This window comes from Solanum dulcamara, chromosome 6 (genome assembly GCF_947179165.1).
Source record: "Solanum dulcamara chromosome 6, daSolDulc1.2, whole genome shotgun sequence".
NCBI lineage: Eukaryota > Viridiplantae > Streptophyta > Magnoliopsida > Solanales > Solanaceae > Solanum > Solanum dulcamara.
In genome coordinates, this window is record NC_077242.1 from 8,137,763 (window position 1) to 8,156,119 (window position 18,357).

Genomic DNA, 18,357 nt, shown 5'->3' on the forward strand with positions numbered 1-18,357 from the left:
TCCAGCTAGTTGGTGAGTCCTCCTAGTTTCCGGAGGATACCGAGACTATCTTTATAACTTTGTTTTGTTTCCTTTATTTTGATTGTTGATAGCCATGGACTTGTCATTGGCACCTCCTGGATTGTTGATAGAGGCTTCATAGACTAGAGTGTGGAAATGTTAAATTGTTCGTTTTGACTAGTTTTATTCTAGTTAGTTATTGATTGGATATTTGTTTGGCCTTTGGCCCCAGATTATGGATAGTATCCTTGTGATTGAGTCTTCCGCTGATAGAATGTGAATGAATGAAAGTGTGACTGTACCAGGTGGTTCGCTTGAAGGCCAGAAATGGCTTTCGAGTGCCGGCCACGTCTAGGGTACCCTCCCGGGGCGTGACAGCTTGCTTGCGTTCCATTTGTTTGTTGCCGTCTGCTTGCATCACGTTTGAAATTGTTTCATTTGTATAGAAAACAACTTTTGAAATAAGTTTGGAAATTAGATTTAATTAGTGATGTTTTGGAGCAATGGCGGAGTCAGAATTTTGACTAAGGGGATTCAAAATCTGAAGAAGTAGATACACGAACTAGTTGAAGGGGGTTTGATATCTACTATACATACATAAAAAATATTTTAACCATATATAAATAATATAATTTTCTATCGAAGGAGGTTCGGATGAACCCCCTAACTACAAGGTGGTTCTGCCATGATTGTGGAGGTTGTTATCTAAGTTGCTGAATGAACTAATTTAACCATTTGAAAACCATAGTTTTGTATTTATATGTAAAATAGGGTACCTATCTACCAAAGACAGCTCAATAGAATGAGCGGCTTAAAGTCAATTTTTTTTAAAATAGTTACGCTTATTTAATTTTTTTAAATATTTTATTCTCATAATCTAAACAAATATTGTAATAAATTATAATTTAATAATTAATTTTTCTTTTTCAATTGACAATATAACATTTCTTTGTAATATTTTGTAAGACAATAATAAATATATATAAATTATTGTATATTATATAATAACACAAATGTTTAAATCTCTCTTATTGATTATAGTTTTGAAAAGCTTTTAATAGAATCAGTTGTTACATGAATTATCAAAATTATTCTAAAAGTGTTTAAAAATAAAATTAAGATTTCTCTTCATTGAAAAAGTATTATTTTTTTCTATTATAGTATTTCGGAATACTTTAATTACAAAAGCCAATATTATAGCAACTGTGTTACTTTTAGAAAACATTTAAAATTATAACATTTCTTTGTAATATTTTGTAAGACAAGAATAAATATATATAAATTATTGTTCATTATATAATAACACAAATGTTTAAATCTCTCTTATTGAATATAGTTTTGAATTTTTTTTAATAGAATCAATTGTTGCATGAACTATCAAAATTGTTCTAAAAGTGTTTAAACATAAAATTAAGATTTTACTTCATTGAAAGAGTATCATTTTTTTATTATATAATATTTTGTAATACTTTAAATTACAAAAACTAATATTATAGTGATTGCGTTACCTTTAGAAAACATTCAAAGTTATAACATTTAAATTTAATTATTTGATAATCTAATTAGTTTTAATTTGAAATATTTAATTAAACATGTCAAAAAATTAAAGACAATCTTACAAAGTTAATATTAAAATATAGTTGATTCAAATTGTATTATAATTCCATCAACTATAAAATAATGTGCATAATAATTAATAATTAGTAAGAGATCAACAACAAATATAAGAATAAATACATAATTTTTTTATATTCTATTTAGGGTTTTTCAAGTGTGGTGTTCTCACAATTAATAATAACATTTTACATCGTAGGTATGTATCTCTTTGATCTTTTGTCTGCTTAGTGCTTTTGGTTCTTCGTTTCCGAATTTATTTCTTTTTTGAACTGAATTTGGGGGATTTTTGCTTCTTATTTTTTGGGTTTAAAGCCACTGCCGCCCTTGCTATCTACCTATTTGTCAATTGTCAATGATGAAGAGGATATGGATAATCCCAGACGCTTTCCAGAAGGAAGCAATTCTCCAAAAATTTTCTGAAGATTATAGAAAGTTCTCATCGTGTTACACAATTGGACGAGGTTCAGCTAATACGTTGTGGATCCGAGGACTAGCAGGCAAGGTATCTTCTTCCCAATCCGCCTGGCCAAAGTTATTTACTTTATTCGCAGACAAGTGCTATCGTTTCGATTCGTTGGTCAATCAGGATATGAGAAAAAAAGTTTCACATTTAAAGGATGAGTTATTAGCATACAGTGGTGATGCTGAAAGGATTGAGAAATTATTAGCAGATAGAGGGGTTTTGTTTTTTAGTAGCTATGCAGATGGTTCTGCGGTTGTTGAGCTCTTAAAGCAGCTAAAATCTTCGCCCAGACTAGCGCTCCAGGTGATTCTCTTTCTATATGTAATACAATATATTTCATATCATTACTTTAGCAAACATACGATATCATCCTCATTATAACTGAACCAATTTTGTTTTGTGATGGTTGAAATGAATGTCATTATTATATTGTCTGGACGATATTGATTATTTCTCAGTTAGAACCTAGATAAATCTAGGTAACCACCAAGCTTTGATAAAAAAAAATGATAACACAAATATATGAATGGAGTTGTGGTCAAAGGGGGCTTGTTGACCCTGCAAACAAAGGCGGATCCAGAATTTGAACTCCATGAGTTCGCCCTTTAAGGTATTTATCATTTATCTGTTATGATTTTGAACTTATGGATTCATATCTACAAGGGTGGATCCGCCCCTGCCAGCAAAGGTCAATTAAATTGGGACCTCGTACAGTTATTGCGTGAGTACAACTTTTATGATTAGATTATGTGAATTAGGTGGGGGAAATAAAATGGTGCTGAGTTTTTGGATGAAACAAAATTGAGTAGTTGCTCTTCTTTTGGTAATATCAAACAATTCTCCTTTCAATTAATCAGTAGTAATTTCGTGCCTTTCTACTAGTCATAGTTGAAGAATTGTCTTGTATGCCCTTACTCTATTACGTAATTTCTTGTCAATGCCTTTTACCGAAGAGATGATGTTAAGTCTATGACCACTGCCATTTTTTCTCGTTGGGGAAGTAACATACTTGACTATTTTCTATCAGGCTTTTGACTGGAGAAGAAGACAATTGGATTACCCGACTCCCATGACATATGAGGAGTATTCCAAGGCTATCGTTGTGGCTGGAAGGTTAAAGAATGTTGATCTTGCAGCCAAACTATTCAAGGAAGCTTCCAACAAGCGACTCAAGTCGACCTCTTTATATAATGCCCTCATGACTGCATACATGATCAATGGTTTGGCTGTTAAGTGTCAATCAGTTTTTCGGGACTTGAAGAGGGAAGCAACATGTACCCCAACTATTGCAACATACAACATACTGATCTCTCTGTTTGGAAGATTAATGCTGATAGATCACATGGAGGCAACCTTACGGGAAATAAATGGTTTGGATGTCTACCCAAATGTTGGTACGTACAACTATTTAATTGCTGGGTATATCACAGCGTGGATGTGGGATGATATGGAAAAGACGTATAGAATCATGAAGGCAGGAAGTATCAAACCTGATCTTACTACCCATTTATTGATGCTTCGAGGATATGCAAATTCTGGTAAGTTGGATAAGATGGAAGAAATCTATGAGCTTGTCAAAGGTCATGTTGACCGGCATGGAATCTCATTAATTCGATCTATGATATGTGCTTATAGTAAAAGTTCTGATGTAAATAAAGTTAAAAAGATTGAGGAATTGATGAGGTTGATTCGTAAAGATGATTATAGGCCTTGGTTGAATGTCATATTAATATGTTTCTATGCAAAGGAGGATCTATTAGATGAGATGGAAAATTTGATAAATGAGGCATTTGAATGTAACACATCCGTCACAACGGTTGGTGTTATGCGTTGCATCATTTCAAGTTACTTCCGAAACAATGCAGTGGACAAACTTGCTAATTTTATTAGCCGTGCAGAATGTGCTGGTTGGAAAATGAGCAGGTTCCCTTACCACTGCAAGATGATTATGTATTCATCACAAAGGCGGCTCATTGAAATGGAGAGAGTTCTTAGCGAGATGGATAAAGTGAATTTGGGCATCTCAAAGAAAACATTTTGGATATTACTTAAAGCCTACAGAACTTGGGGGGGAAAGGATAAACGTCATCAGGTCTTGGGTATGATGTGCAGGCATGGATATGGAATTCCTATAAATGGATAAAGTTGGCAGTTCATAATTCAATTTCCTTCCATCATAGTTCTACCATGCTTAACCTGATTGTAGTATCGTTGGAACTTGAGATTTTGATGAAGCAGCAGATGACACTCTATTTAGTTCTTCTCCTTTGCTTGTTCCCCCTTGTTGCTGATATACGACAGACTAAAATCTCAAGTGATGATAGCATTTCTATGATATAGAAGAGTTAATTCAAGCATGTGTGAACAAAATACCTGCTTATTGCCAATATAATTCAAATTGAGGGTTAATCTAGACTTCTCATAGTACTTAACTATATACCATGCCTTTTTAAGTGAAACTAATTTGCCATGTATTTCTCTATTTTGCTTTATTTGTGGCTCTAAATCTTCTCCAGCCTTTTCGGTTCATCGCCATCCAGCTTGTCTGGGTCTTAGCATCATCTCTCCACTATTAACTTTGTATGTTCTTTCTTCTGCTATCCTGTCTTTTCTTCCAGTATTCTATATTTTATAAGCCAATAAGGAGAAGGACGAACGCTGCTGCAAAAGTTGTACCATGTGCAGCTCTAGGAAAGTCGTACGAACAAGGGCATTTTTTGAGCCTATTTTATAAGCCAACAAGGGCAGGATGAACACAGCATCAGCTGGTTGTACGAAAGGCAACACAAAATATACAGTACAAACTTTTCAATTAATGACTTTTCGTGGCCCTATCTGATTGGCTATTAAGTACGTGGAAGAGCAAAAAGAGGAATTTGTATGTCAGCCTCTTGCATGTCCATTTATGTGAGTTTTTCTTCTTTTTCCTGTTGTTTCCCTTTGTTACTTTCATAGTTTTTGTATTCTTATTGTGGTTTGATTTTCTTCTTTTTGGTGAGTTCTTTCTCCCTTCTTCTTTCTTTTTTCCACTGATCAGGAGAAATATAGAAATAAGAAACAAATAGATGCAATAAATTGGTTTGATTTTAGAGAATGTCAAGGATGGATTTTGAATCTGACAAATATAGATGCAATAAATTTGTCATTTGAATGTATAATATTTGCATGTGGATCTTTGGGAAATTTTAACCAAGTACTCAGCTTCTGCTGATTTTTCATTCAATCGTGTGTTCAAAGTTCTGAGTGTGCTTTGGTTTTGTAGCTTTCATCACTGCACAGATTGAATTCTTCTTTTTCTCCTTTTTTCTCTACTGTACTGCCGGTGTTTGATAGTATTCATAAATCAACTTTTCTCCTTCCTTAATTGTACATTTATAGAAATTTCTACTCAAACTTTCTGTTTATTGCACTTCATTGTTGGTCTAGGAAATTCTGATCTTCTGTGTTTAAAAGTTTGTGCTTTCTTTTTTGTCACTCTATTGTTGGTAATCACCCTTTTTTTAGGTATATTTATTTGCAATTCTTCCTGCTCCGTATGGGTATGTGGGTTACAATTTTGTTGCATGCATTGATCAATTATTTCTCTTCACTGTTGGTCTGTTGCGTTTCTTGTGCTCTCCTTCTCCTCCTTCTAAGGTGCGGCCCTTTTCATTTTCAAGCAATACATTATGCTTTTTTCCCCACAAAAATGCTTAATCTACTTTGCAAAGTCAACTCACTTCAGCTTTGTCTATGATCAGATGCCTCTTTTCTCTTCCTGCAGCAACTATCCAAATATATTTGTGTTTTATGTATTACATTGCCATTATCGATACCTTAGACATTGACAAAAGGATTTGATGCATGTTTAGAATATGTATACAACATTTTGTTTTTGATCGTGTAATAAAGTAAAAACCGTGTAAAAGCTTAGACATTAACAAAAGGATGTGCGTCTTAGTTTAAACAACAACAACAACATACCCAGTGAAATCCCACAAATGGGGTTTGGGGAGGGTAGAGTATACGCAGACCTTACCACTACCTTATGGAGATAAAGAGGTTGTTTCTGAATGACCCTCGGCTCAAAACTATCGGTCTCAAGAAAGAGAGAACAACAATATATATATACCATAATAACAACCCAGTGAAATCCCACAACGTGGGGTCTGGGGAGGGTAAAGTGTACGCAGACTCTTTCCAAGGTAGGACGACTGTTTCCGAAAGACCCTCGGCTCAATAAAAGCATAAAAAGAGGTTAGATAAGGTTAAGAAGTTTAAAGCGATATGGGAAAGCAAATATCGAGAGCGACACAGATAAAATAGAGTAATCAAAGTACAGAAAGTATAAAAAGTAATAAATAATAACATAAATCAAAGCACAAGAAATTATAGTGCACTAATGCACCTACTAATAAGGGAGAATAACGAGACTATGTACTAGCGTTCTACCTTAATGTGGGTCCTCCACACCCTCCTATCTAAGGTCATGTCCTCGGTAAGCTGTAGTTGCGCCATGTCCTGTCTAATCACCTCTCCCCAATATTTCTTCGGCCTATCCCTACCTCTTCTGAAACCATACATGGCCAACCTCTCACACCTCTGCACTGGGGCATCTGTGTCTCTCCTCTTCACATGTCCAAACTATCTCAGTTGCATTTCCCGCATCTTGTCTTCCACCGAGGCCACTCTTACCTTGTTCCGAATAGCCTCGTTTCTAATCCTGTCGCTCCTGGTATGCCCACACATCCATCTCAACATTCTCATCTCGGCAACTTTCATCTTTTGAATGTGAGAGACCGTAACTGGTCAACACTCCGCCCCATATAATATAACCGGTCTAACGACCACTTTGTAAAACTTGCCTTTAAGCTGTGGTGACACCTTCTTGTCACATAGCACACAAGAAGTGAGCCTCCATTTCATCCACTCTGCTCCAATACGGTGTGTGACATCATCATCAATCTTCCCGCTGCCTTGCATGATGGACCCAAGGTACTTGAAACTACTTTTTTTTTGGATGGCCTGATCACCAAGCCTAACTTCTGCGCCAACCTCCTGAGGTGTCTCACTGAACTTGCACTCTAAGCACTCTATCTTGGTCCTACTCAGCTTAAACCCTTTAGACTCCAAGGTATGTCTCCAATCCTCCAGCCTAGCGTTAACTCCACTACGAGTCTCATCGATCAGGACTATGTCATCTGCGAAAAGCATACCACAAATTATATATACACCATATCGGCTAAAATGTGAAGCTGCTTCTTAGTTTAAGATACCACAAATTAAAGAGCTCTAATTGGTGGGTCTCTCTAACTTTTCCTGCCCATATCATTGTCATGATATCTTAGGTAGACACATGGTACTAAGATTCAACATCGATCGAATAACAACTTAAACTCATGATTGGACTTGCAAAGTCCAAAGTTTGGACGAGTGCGAGAAAGTCTCGAGAAGATAATCAGATTTCAAAATATGATTTTGGAAGATGAAGAGGTACTTTCACCTATAGTAGTAACATCTAATTTTCTTTGCATAATTATATTACTTCCCTACATCTCAGAAAGCTTTTAAACTTTACATGAGCAACAAATTAGGACAGTTGTGTATGGTGATGATATTGGACATTATGCAGACAAACTTACTCTCTTGGAGACATATCTAATCTCTGCTGCAAGAGTAAAAGTTTCACCGACTTCATACGGAAGACCAACACATAAATTTTATCGGATACTTGACAGAGAAACTATAGTAGAGCATGTCAAACCAACCGACGAACTGGAGAAACAACTGCTGTGGTAGACCAAGCTCAATATTACAACTTTTGATCATATTGCTCATATGACTCCTCCTCCTGTTGCAGAAATTGGTACACTGCTCCCAAACTATTAGCTGGCTGAAATTTATATTTCTAAACATGTACAAACTGATTATATTTCCTTATTTCATATCAGCTTTTTCTCATCAAATATTATAAATCTTACAAATGGCTCCTTTAGTTTTCAGCACCAACTCCTATGCGTTAATCATATCTAACAGATGTTTTCGAATAGACTATTCTGCATTCAGCTGAGGAAGTCATCCTGAATAAGCTCTAGCGTCACTCAACAATTCTAATAGTTCTGTCCTGCACAGATTAGGAACAGGTTTTTCTGCTAAGTAATTAACGTGAGGAACACTAAAAAGGTGAAGTCGCTCAGCACAAGCAAGGTGGAGATGGAACCATCAGTTATTGAATCTGAATCTTCAAGTTTCGGGCTGTCAATTGAACCCCCCACGCCAACTAAAAACCTGTAAAAGGTGAGTTGATTAGTGATCCTTTAATTTGTTCCAATGCAAATGGTTCTTGATTAGATTTATGTATCTTACAAGCAAACATGCATCTATTCTTTTTTTTTTTGAGAAAGTAACAACTTGTATTCTATTTCCAAAAAATCAGAAACTGCCACAAGTTACAGGTTTCCTAAATACAATTGAGGTAGAGTATCCGGAAGATCTTCAACCCTTTACCAAAAAATTAAAAAAGAGCTTAAGACATCTATAACTGATTCTAGATCTTCCATATACTCCTGTTTACACCAAAAATGAAACAACACTAAACAATTCATCTTCATCTTCTGGATGCTGTTGCTCTTGTTCTGGAAGCACCTGAGGTTTATTTCTCTCCAAACGGACTACCAGATGCAAGCTGGTATAATTTTCCATCTATCCTTGTGGTCAGAGATGTTAGCATAGCTGCTCCAGATCTTCAGGGTCTGAGCTATTTTTCTTGGCATCACCCAGCTCAGACCATATTTATGAAGATTTTCCACAGTAGATAGGTAATCCTGCAGTGTAGAAATAGGTGGGTAACTGTCTCAACCTTTTCTTCACAAAGAAGCATCTAGGGCTTAGATGGATCCCCCTCTTCATGAGATTTTCTTGGGTTAACACAGCTTGTTTAGCCACAAGCCAAGTAAAACAGGATACTTTAGAAGGAATTTTATTCTTGAAAGACAAGCACTACAATTTAGTCAAGTTTGGTTGGAATGAGTTTCGTTCCCTCATTTTTTATAATTTTATATGTTATTTGACCTTTTCAATCTGCCTTAAATGACGTCCTCTTATACATGCGTTAATTAGGCGAGAATAGATATTAATTAATAATCCTTCCATTTCCTTTTGTCTGCTGGTACATAAGTAAGCAACATCCTATTCTCTGTCAGATTAGTTTCCTATATGTTTCTCCAGTAAAACTCACTGGAAAAGTCACTCTTACAGTTCATTATTTATCATTTAGGTGAAAATATGAGTATTATTTTTTATCAGAATTTACACAGCTTTATTAGTGGATAATGCATCAGATAACTGTTGTAGTTTTCCGTGTCGGTCATGTGTTATTATTGGATTTGGTTGATTATATAGATTATGTATTTAACATCCAGTTTGTTGTAGGCTCATTCCCCCATTTTATTTTCTCTCAAGTTCTTTGGCATTAGTATTAGACTGAATTTGTGAATTAAATTTGTAATCGTTAGGATCATGGTATTCTTATTGAGATTGTTGTGAATGGACAATCTTTCTTGGTGCCCGAGATCAACATTGAATTAAGTGACTATGTCTAAAATTCAGGTTGATAAAATAGCGGACTGTGAGAGCAAATAATTATGTGAATTATATTGCAACTTTGCAAAGTCTCTTATACCCCTACATTATGGATGTTTGAATATTGTCTAATTGCAGGAAGTATCTTCCCCATTTTGGTGTTAATGGAAAAGAATAGACTTTTGGATTCTCAATCTGTACAGCTTCACTCGGTATGGAGGACCATTCATTAGGAACTAGGGAGAATGGAGTAACAAAGATGATATGCAGGTTTTTCAGCCTTTTTGGCCACCTCAACGCTCCAGATTCAAAGGCATTTGGATATCAGTTAAGTTTGTTGAAGTGACTTTTGTTTTAGTAAATGTTCACTGTTAAGCTAACTTCACCATGAGATCATCATCCTTTCTGCTGTAGAATTCAGGTATAGTAAGTTCTTCTTCATTTATCTGGTATCGTATCTCTCACTCCCTCGTGATAACTTCTCTTTCCCTCAATAACAATAATATTATATTTGTTCTAACACATTGACTCATACTGAGGGTATATTGGAGGAAAAAATGTAACGAGCAACACGTAGGTGCCTGCCTTATGGCAAGAAATAAATGTGGCAATGGGTCATCTGAAGAGTTGTCAATTAGGGACTGAGTAAGAGAAACATGTAGATCTAGAATAGCAAAATTCGGGTACCTTCTAGAGTATTTAGCAAGTGACATAACTGAAGATCGCCTATGGAGGATGGATGAGAAAAGTGAAAAATTGAAAGACAATTCTGGTAAATCAAGAATTCTGAGATGACGATATCATTCCAGGCACAAATTCAATTTGAGTGCAGAACGACATGTAGTTGTTCTTGCGGTGGGAGGAAAAGAATCTAAGCAGAAGAAAGGGAAAAAGTACACAGAACAATATGAACAGAACAATAGAACACGTGGTTTGCTTACAAAAGAAAGAGCAATACACGTGTTAGTAGGAAAGACTCAAAATATCAAATGGCCTAAGTATAAAGTACAATTCACATAACTCCGACCTACATTTATCATTCTGATGTCGTTAACAGATTTTACCACATCTCATACTTGGAATTTTCAGGTGCAGATTCAATTGAAGGATCCTTCTCTGGTTCACTGTATGATATGGCGATTCATGACTCCCGAGTAACTTCCTCAGAAATTTCCTTGCCAGATTCTTTCTTATCCATATAATGACTGTCTTTGTACTGTAAAATCACAACACTAAATGAAAATTAAGATAAGTAAGACATGATAAACAAAGAAAAACTATCGTAAAGAAGAATAGTAACATCGGTAATATGCAATAAACATCTTGATGAACAAATTCAGGTAATGCCATTACTTCAAGACAGTGAATACTAAGACTACCTTCTCTGTCGTAAAGCAGAACTTCATGGGAACTGAACTTCAGGAGAAATATGCACTATATTCGGCTTTAAAAGTCAGTCTCATCATTTTACGACATGGAAGACATGATTTAACATATTAAAAACTTTAAAAGCCCATAAAATTGCCTTATTTTGTTGCCACGCTAGAACCATGATTGCTGGTATACTTGAGCTGCGCTTATATTCTCAATTTTGTTTTTAATACCAACATGAAAATGTGAATGGACTGGAGTATATCACGATGAGCTGTCCATCAAACTTAATTTGAGCTGAAATTAAGTGGACTATTTTCGGGAATATGATGATCAATATTAAATGTGAACTTGGACTGAGTACCTTCGTCTTATCCATATAATTAAGTTACTCCACCTTAAACTTTTCTACTAGCTTATATTGAGGTGCAGCAGTTTGTTTTGCAGCTTTATACTATTGAGGTGAGGGTTTTTTGGAGACTGATTCCTCGGATAAGTTGGTAACAAATTGAAATGGCATTCCAAATCTTTAGCATACTTTGATATTTAGTTTTAAGCATGCAAAATATCATCTATATGCTCTTTCATTTTAGCTTGTAGTTTAGGTCTAAAAATTGATTTCTTGCATTTTCAGGAACCAGTCGTGCCCCTTAATTGTGAGGGTAAATAGGAAGTTTGTTTGAAACTGAAACATTTGACTTATTTATAATTTCTAATCTACAGCGCGACACTTAAATTGTTCATAGTTGATCCTTCTCACCATTTTATGTATACAAATCTAACTTGGTTTCCTTTAATTTTATTTTGGCGTCTAAGAACTGATTAAACTTAAGAAACTGGCACTACTAACTTTTCTTGGTGTAATAGAGACATATGTTCTACTTGATGTCTCTTCTTTATAAAATAAATTTGTTACTTTGGATGCCATCTCTTTGCAACTCTTCAACGATTTACTTTGGTGATCCTCTGCATAAAGAATTATTTGGAGAATCAAAGAACAACAAAATGTTCATAGAGGCCTATATCCAAGAGCTTCTGGAAAGGCAAATAAGAATGAATATTTTTTGGTCTAATACTCATAGAATTGATCATTACTTTTAGAAATTTTATTAACAATTTGAGTTATTAGCATCACATAGGAATTCTTCATCGGTATATTGATATCTCTGTGATACTCCACTGATGTATTGATATTTTATTGGCGTATCATATAGAATTAAGCTTTTTTTTAAAAATAAATAAATAAGAAATAATTAAGAGAAAATTATTAAAGTCACAACCTTATTTATTAAATTAAAAATTCGTAGAAAATATATTTTATAATTATTTTTCTTTTTGCAAATTTTTTAAAAATTGTATCTAAATTATGAGTTTTTTTTTTAAAAAAAATTATTTTTAAATTAAAATATTGAAGGATTGAAATATACCTCAATGGTACCATGACAGTGTATATATATTATAATGGTATCATGGATGATTGAGTAATTTCATCGAAAGACTTAATCAAATTTCAATGAAAACACTGTTCAATTACTCTTTGATACCATCACAATATATATTCATATATTGTAATATAATGTGATGGTATCAGAGAAGGTAAAAAAGGTAGTAGTTGACATCAGCATACGAAAAAAAATAGATGTATGTGATTCTAAAATAAATAGAGGATATGAAAGTAAATAGAGGGAGTACAAGACACTGGTTGCCTATTTCCTCTTTCTTTTTTGATTTATTTGTCATTTAAAATTCACGACACAAATTATCCAAAACAAGGAAAAAGTAATGACATTGATTATGATCACGTTTTAATTAACGACTAGCGTTCATATTATCCAACAAGATCCATTTCTTAAGGTTTTATGCTGGATAATTTGATCTATTTTATATGCTGAGAGAATTTCTTACTTTTCTTTTGATGATAATATATCCACTTGGATTTAAGCTCAACACAAATAGAGGTCTAAAGCGAAATTTCAATTAGAGGCCTAAAATTTAAATAAATTTCATAAATATTTATTAAAAAAATATTTTTCTTAAATTTTTTAGATGCAAATTATTATTTAATATTTTTTTAGAAATGATTTCTTTAAAAAATCAAATTATTAATTTTTAGGTAAGATTTTATCAATTCAACATTGAAAAACATCCTTTCACTAAGTAACAAGTTGACAAATTTTAAATAAAGATAAGAGTTAGAACCATAGAATCTGATTCAAGAAGTTGATAACTTGGTCCCCACTTTAATATGTGTGTTATTATGCTTGAAAATTTAAAAAAGATATAAGTAAATAGTTTGCAATTCACTATATTCAACTCGTTTCGTACTATTGATTCATATTTTTGATATATAGAGTAATATTCTAACTTATCAAAAAATTGAAAGAGAGTACCAGAGCAGTTAAAAAAGAATAAAATATGTGAATGTTTGCGGAGAGAATATAAGAAAACAAAATAATATTTTCTTGATTTCTTTTATTTGATCGAGGCTAAAGAAAATAAAATAATATAATTTTTAATTTTTTTTATCATAAATAATTATTTTTTCTATAAAAAAATAACATATAATTTATTCTTAGTAAAAATTTGAGTCCCTCAAAATTGGGAGCCTATGGAAGATGCCTTATTATTTACAACATAGAGCCGGCCTTGCTATCACGTCGTAGTTTTGTTTACTACCATAAGAATTGGGGTTGATTACTTAAATGGTCACATCGTAGTTTTGTTTTGAGATTATTTAAGTCCACGTTGAGTACTATAATACCAAAGTAGTACGTAGTTCGTTGCCGGAAATTTTACAAAACCGGTCAAAATGAGTTAGTTTGAAAAGTGACTTTTCTGAATTAAAAAATAAATAGATTTTAGTGCACAATTTTGAAGAATTACAACAACAACAATCCAGTGAAATTCCACAATATGGGATTTGGGGAGGGTAAAGTGTACGCAGACTCCTACCAAGGTATGATGACTGTTTTCGAAAGACCCTCGGCTCAATAAAAGCATAAAAGAGGTTAGATAAGGCATATATGAGAAAACAAATAACGAGAACAACAGGGATAAAATAGAGAAATCAAAGTACAGAAAGTAATAGATAATAACAGAAATCAAAGCACAAGAAATTATAGTGCGCTAATGCGCCTACTAATAGGGAAGAATAACGAGACTATGTACTAGCCTTCTACCCTAATGTGGGTCTCCACACTCTCCTATCTAGGGTCATGTCATCGGTAAGCTGTAATTGCGTCATGTCCTATCTAATCACCTCTCTCCAATATTCTTTGGCCTACCCCTACCTCTCCTGAAACCATCCATGGCTAACCTCTCACACCTCCGCACTGGGGCATCTGTGTTTCTCCTCTTCACATGCCCAAACCATCTCAATCACATTTCCCGCATCTTGTCTTCCACCAAAGTCACTCCTACCTTGTCCCGAATAGCCTCGTTTCTAATCCTGTCGCTCCTGGTATACCCACACATCCATCTCAACATTCTCATCTCGACAACTTTCATCTTTTGAACGTGAGAGACCTTAACCGGCCAACACTCTTCCTCATATAACATAGCCGGTTTAACCACCACTTTGTAGAACTTGCCCTTAAGTTGTGGTGGCACCTTCTTCTCACATAGCACACCGGAAGCGAACCTCCATTTCATCTACCCCGCCCCAATACGGTGTGTGACATCATCGTTAATCTCCCCGCTGCCTTGCATGATAGACCCAAGGTACTTGAAACTACTTTTCTTTTGGATGACCTGGTCACCAAGCCTAACTTCTGCGCCAACCTCCTGAGGTGTCTCACTGAATTTGCACTCTAAGTACTCTGTCTTGGTTCTACTCAGCTTAAACCCTTTAGATTCCAAGGTATGTCTCAAATCCTCCAGCTTAGCGTTAACTCCACTATGAGTCTCATCGATCAAGACTATGTCGTCCGCGAAAAGCATACACCGTGGTACCTCACCTTGAATTTATCGCGTCAATCCATCCATCACCAAGGCAAATAAAAACGGACTGAGAGTTGATCCTTGATGCAACCCCATCCCAACAGGAAAATGCTCTGAGTCCCCTCCTACTGTCCTTACCCTGGTTTTGGCACCCTCATACATGTCCTTGATCACCTTAATGTACGCCACAAGTACACCTTTAGCCTCCAGACATCTCTATAGTATCTCTCGTGGGACTTTATCGTAAGCCTTTTCTAGGTCGATAAATACCATATGCAAGTCCCTCTTTCTCTCCCTATACTGCTCCACCAAACTCCTCATAAGATAAATGACTTCTGTAGTTGATCGTCCCGACATAAATTCTAACTGGTTATCTGAAATAGACACGCCTCTTCTGACCCTCATCTCCACCACTCTTTCTCACACTTTCATAGTATGGCTTAGAAGCTTGATACCTCTATAGTTGTTGCAACTCTGGATATCCCCCTTGTTTTTGTATAGAGGAATCTTTACGCTCGACCTCCATTCTTCGAACATCGTTGCCGTCTCAAAGATGACATTAAATAACTTAGTTAGCCACTCCAAACTTACTGAGCTCGAGTTCTTCCAAAATTCCACAGGAATCTCGTCAGTTCCGATCGTTTTTCCCCAACGCAACCTACAAAGACCACCCTTAACCTCCTCAACCATAATACTCCTGCAAAACCCAAAATCGTGACGTCTGCCTGTATGTTCCAAATCTCCCAACACAATCTCTCTGTCCCCTTTTTCATTCAAGAGTTTATGGAAGTATGACTGTCATCTCTGTTTAATAAGGGTCTCCTCTACCAATACTTTTCCATGTTCGTTCTTAATGCACTTCATTTGACCCTCATCGCATGCCCTTCTCTCCCGCACCCTGGCTAGCCTGAATAATTTTCTATCCCCGCCTTTCAATAATTACATGATCATTAAAGCAATGAACTTTAGAAAAATGAACACATTACACATGAAAACACAAGATTTGGACTTGCTTGTAACTTAACATGCTATAATTTGGAGAATCTAAGTACGTTGGTTGGTTGACTATCCAAACTTATAGCTTCTGAAAAAACCATAGTAGTTAAATTGTCAACTACCTGAATTTTTATCTTATTAATGAGAGTTCGATTCTCTATTTTGTAACTTTTTTGTAACTTTTCCCACATTTTTCCTTCCCTGCCCCCAATTTAAAAAAGAAAGAAAGAAAACATGCTTAATTAGTCTATAGAGACTAGACATGCCATTTCCTTTTAGTGTTTTGGGGTTTGGGGTTGGGGGTTGGGGGGTATATGAAATAATTAAAGATACCCTACACAACATGCTAACCGTATCTGCGATTTTTTAATAGCAAAAAAGATAATTTGAAAAATTAGAAGGCTAATGTGGAAGGGAATAAAACGCCAAAATAATAAATTAACCAGATATCAAAAAGATATTGTGTAAAGTCTTTAGACACTTTTTTTTTTATTGAAACCATTAAGAAACTTTCGGTGCTTTAGCAAAACAACATTATTAAATAAGTCTATTTCTGCTCTAATTTCTTTTATAATCAGCTCTTTTTTATTGCTATTAAGCAAACAAAATTAAGAAAAATAAGTTTCCAAGATGAAAAGAATAATAAAAAATTGCGCCAGAAATTGCATGCCAACCCAACTGATAAATGGTCTTCATAACAACTAGAAATTAAATGATTAGGTAACTTCCCAGAGACTAAAGTTTTTTGGAATAATTACACTTCAATGTTTTGGATGATCTAGTTTAAAAAATAGCCAACAAATACATCAATTATACAATATATAATCAATGTATAAAATTTGTATATTTCGATCATATTGATAAATAAATTTGGCATAACAGTAAGTATTGATAAGTTTCCCTATTTTTTTTTGTAACTCATTTACTGGAAAAGAAAAATGAAAGGATGACCAAGTCAAACTCTCTCCGTTTCTATTTATATGTCATCATTTTAGATTTTACGTCCCTTAAAAAACTATGTAAGTTTACCATTATACCCTTATTTAGTGTTTCTTTGAAGTTAGTTTTCAATAAATGAACATAAATTAATTTATTTTAATTAACAAAATTGACCAATGAACATGAAATAATCATTTAGTTTTTCTATGTTGGTCAAATTCATATTTTCAAGGTTAATAACTCTCAAGGGTAAGATAGGAAGAATAGAATTATTTATGTATTGATTTTGTGAAATGACAAATATTAAAGAACATTTATTTTTAGTAAGGACGACATATAAATAAAAACGAAGGGAGGGAGTACTAATTACCGGATGCAGGACTAAACTTATTGTGCATATTATCCAACAAGATCCATTTCTTTAGGCATTCTTGCTTCTAATTATGATTATGCATGCAGCTTAATTAGTTTCTAATCTAAGCTATTCACATACTAAGCCTTAGAAGCAGTATTAATTAGTACTCCAACGGAATTTCTTGAGATTGGTTGTAAATAGACAGCTGCAAATATAAATTAAAGGATTGTTAATTAAGTTTGGAGGCTAAGGAAAACTATGGCGTTAACTTTACATAATTGCTATCGACATTAAATTTGAGCAACGGACTTATACATAGGGTGGGTATGATATGGTATTAGACGGTATCGTATTGAAAATTTTAGTTCGCTAATTTTTAATTTTAATTTTAAAAATAATTATATTATTATTATATTAAATTTATTCCGTATGATTCGATATTTTGTGGTACGGTAAATTGACAATTGTAGTGTGTTCAACTTCCACTATTAAAAAATTACTATTTTTCGTTGAAAAATGTTCAATTGCTATTTTCACAGATATTTAATTGAATTGGTGAGAAGAAAAAAAATAATAATGTTTTCATATGGAAACATTATGAAGTTTTTTACCAGTGAGAATCTATTTACCACCAAACATTTTCTCAATGAGAATGAGCTGGTTGAGTTGGAAATAAGTGAAAAATTATGTTCTATAACATAAATTTTCTATTGATTTACGATGGAATTTTTTTTGTTTCTAGTAGTGTTCGACTTACCTAACCTCTAATACTTCATATCATAAAAAATTGTGACTTCAAATTTTCATTATAATTTTTAATTATATCAAACTAACACGGTCAATCCCCTATTAGATACAAAAAAGCATTAACTGAGATATGTACTTTGTATTATACTATTATATATATTTGTTGATAATAATATAAAAAAAGGGCATCCCGGTGCACTAAAGCTCCCGCTATGCGTTGTTGATAATAATATAATATATAAAAATTGTATATGTAATTAAATATTTTATATACGATATTTGATACTTACTAACAATAGATAGTGAAGAAGTTAGAGATAGCTGTTTTTGCTTCACTAAAACAGAAAAGCTTCTAGTAATTTCCACAGCT

At 34.1% G+C, this 18,357-nt stretch overlaps 1 protein-coding gene across 6 annotated transcripts; it reads left to right on the plus strand.

Annotated features, from left to right (window-relative positions):
• The first annotated feature begins 1,777 nt into the window (after nt 1–1,777).
• Nucleotides 1,778–10,998, plus strand: LOC129891745 (pentatricopeptide repeat-containing protein At2g30780-like). Of its 6 annotated transcripts, none has more exons than XM_055967206.1 (6): nt 1,778–1,813; nt 1,930–2,383; nt 3,108–4,987; nt 7,692–8,356; nt 9,779–9,967; nt 10,730–10,998. In XM_055967206.1, exons 2-3 carry the CDS (start codon nt 1,970–1,972, stop codon nt 4,221–4,223), a joined length of 1,530 nt encoding a protein of 509 aa, XP_055823181.1. In that variant the 5' UTR covers nt 1,778–1,813; nt 1,930–1,969; the 3' UTR covers nt 4,224–4,987; nt 7,692–8,356; nt 9,779–9,967; nt 10,730–10,998. The 6 variants fall into 6 exon arrangements, with proteins under 6 accessions (XP_055823181.1, XP_055823186.1, XP_055823183.1 ...); XM_055967211.1 differs by lacking the exon at nt 1,778–1,813 and adding an exon at nt 5,585–5,716 and having other exon boundaries at nt 1,820–2,383; XM_055967208.1 differs by lacking the exon at nt 1,778–1,813 and having other exon boundaries at nt 1,820–2,383; nt 7,692–7,925; nt 8,056–8,356.
• The last annotated feature ends 7,359 nt before the right edge of the window (nt 10,999–18,357 follow it).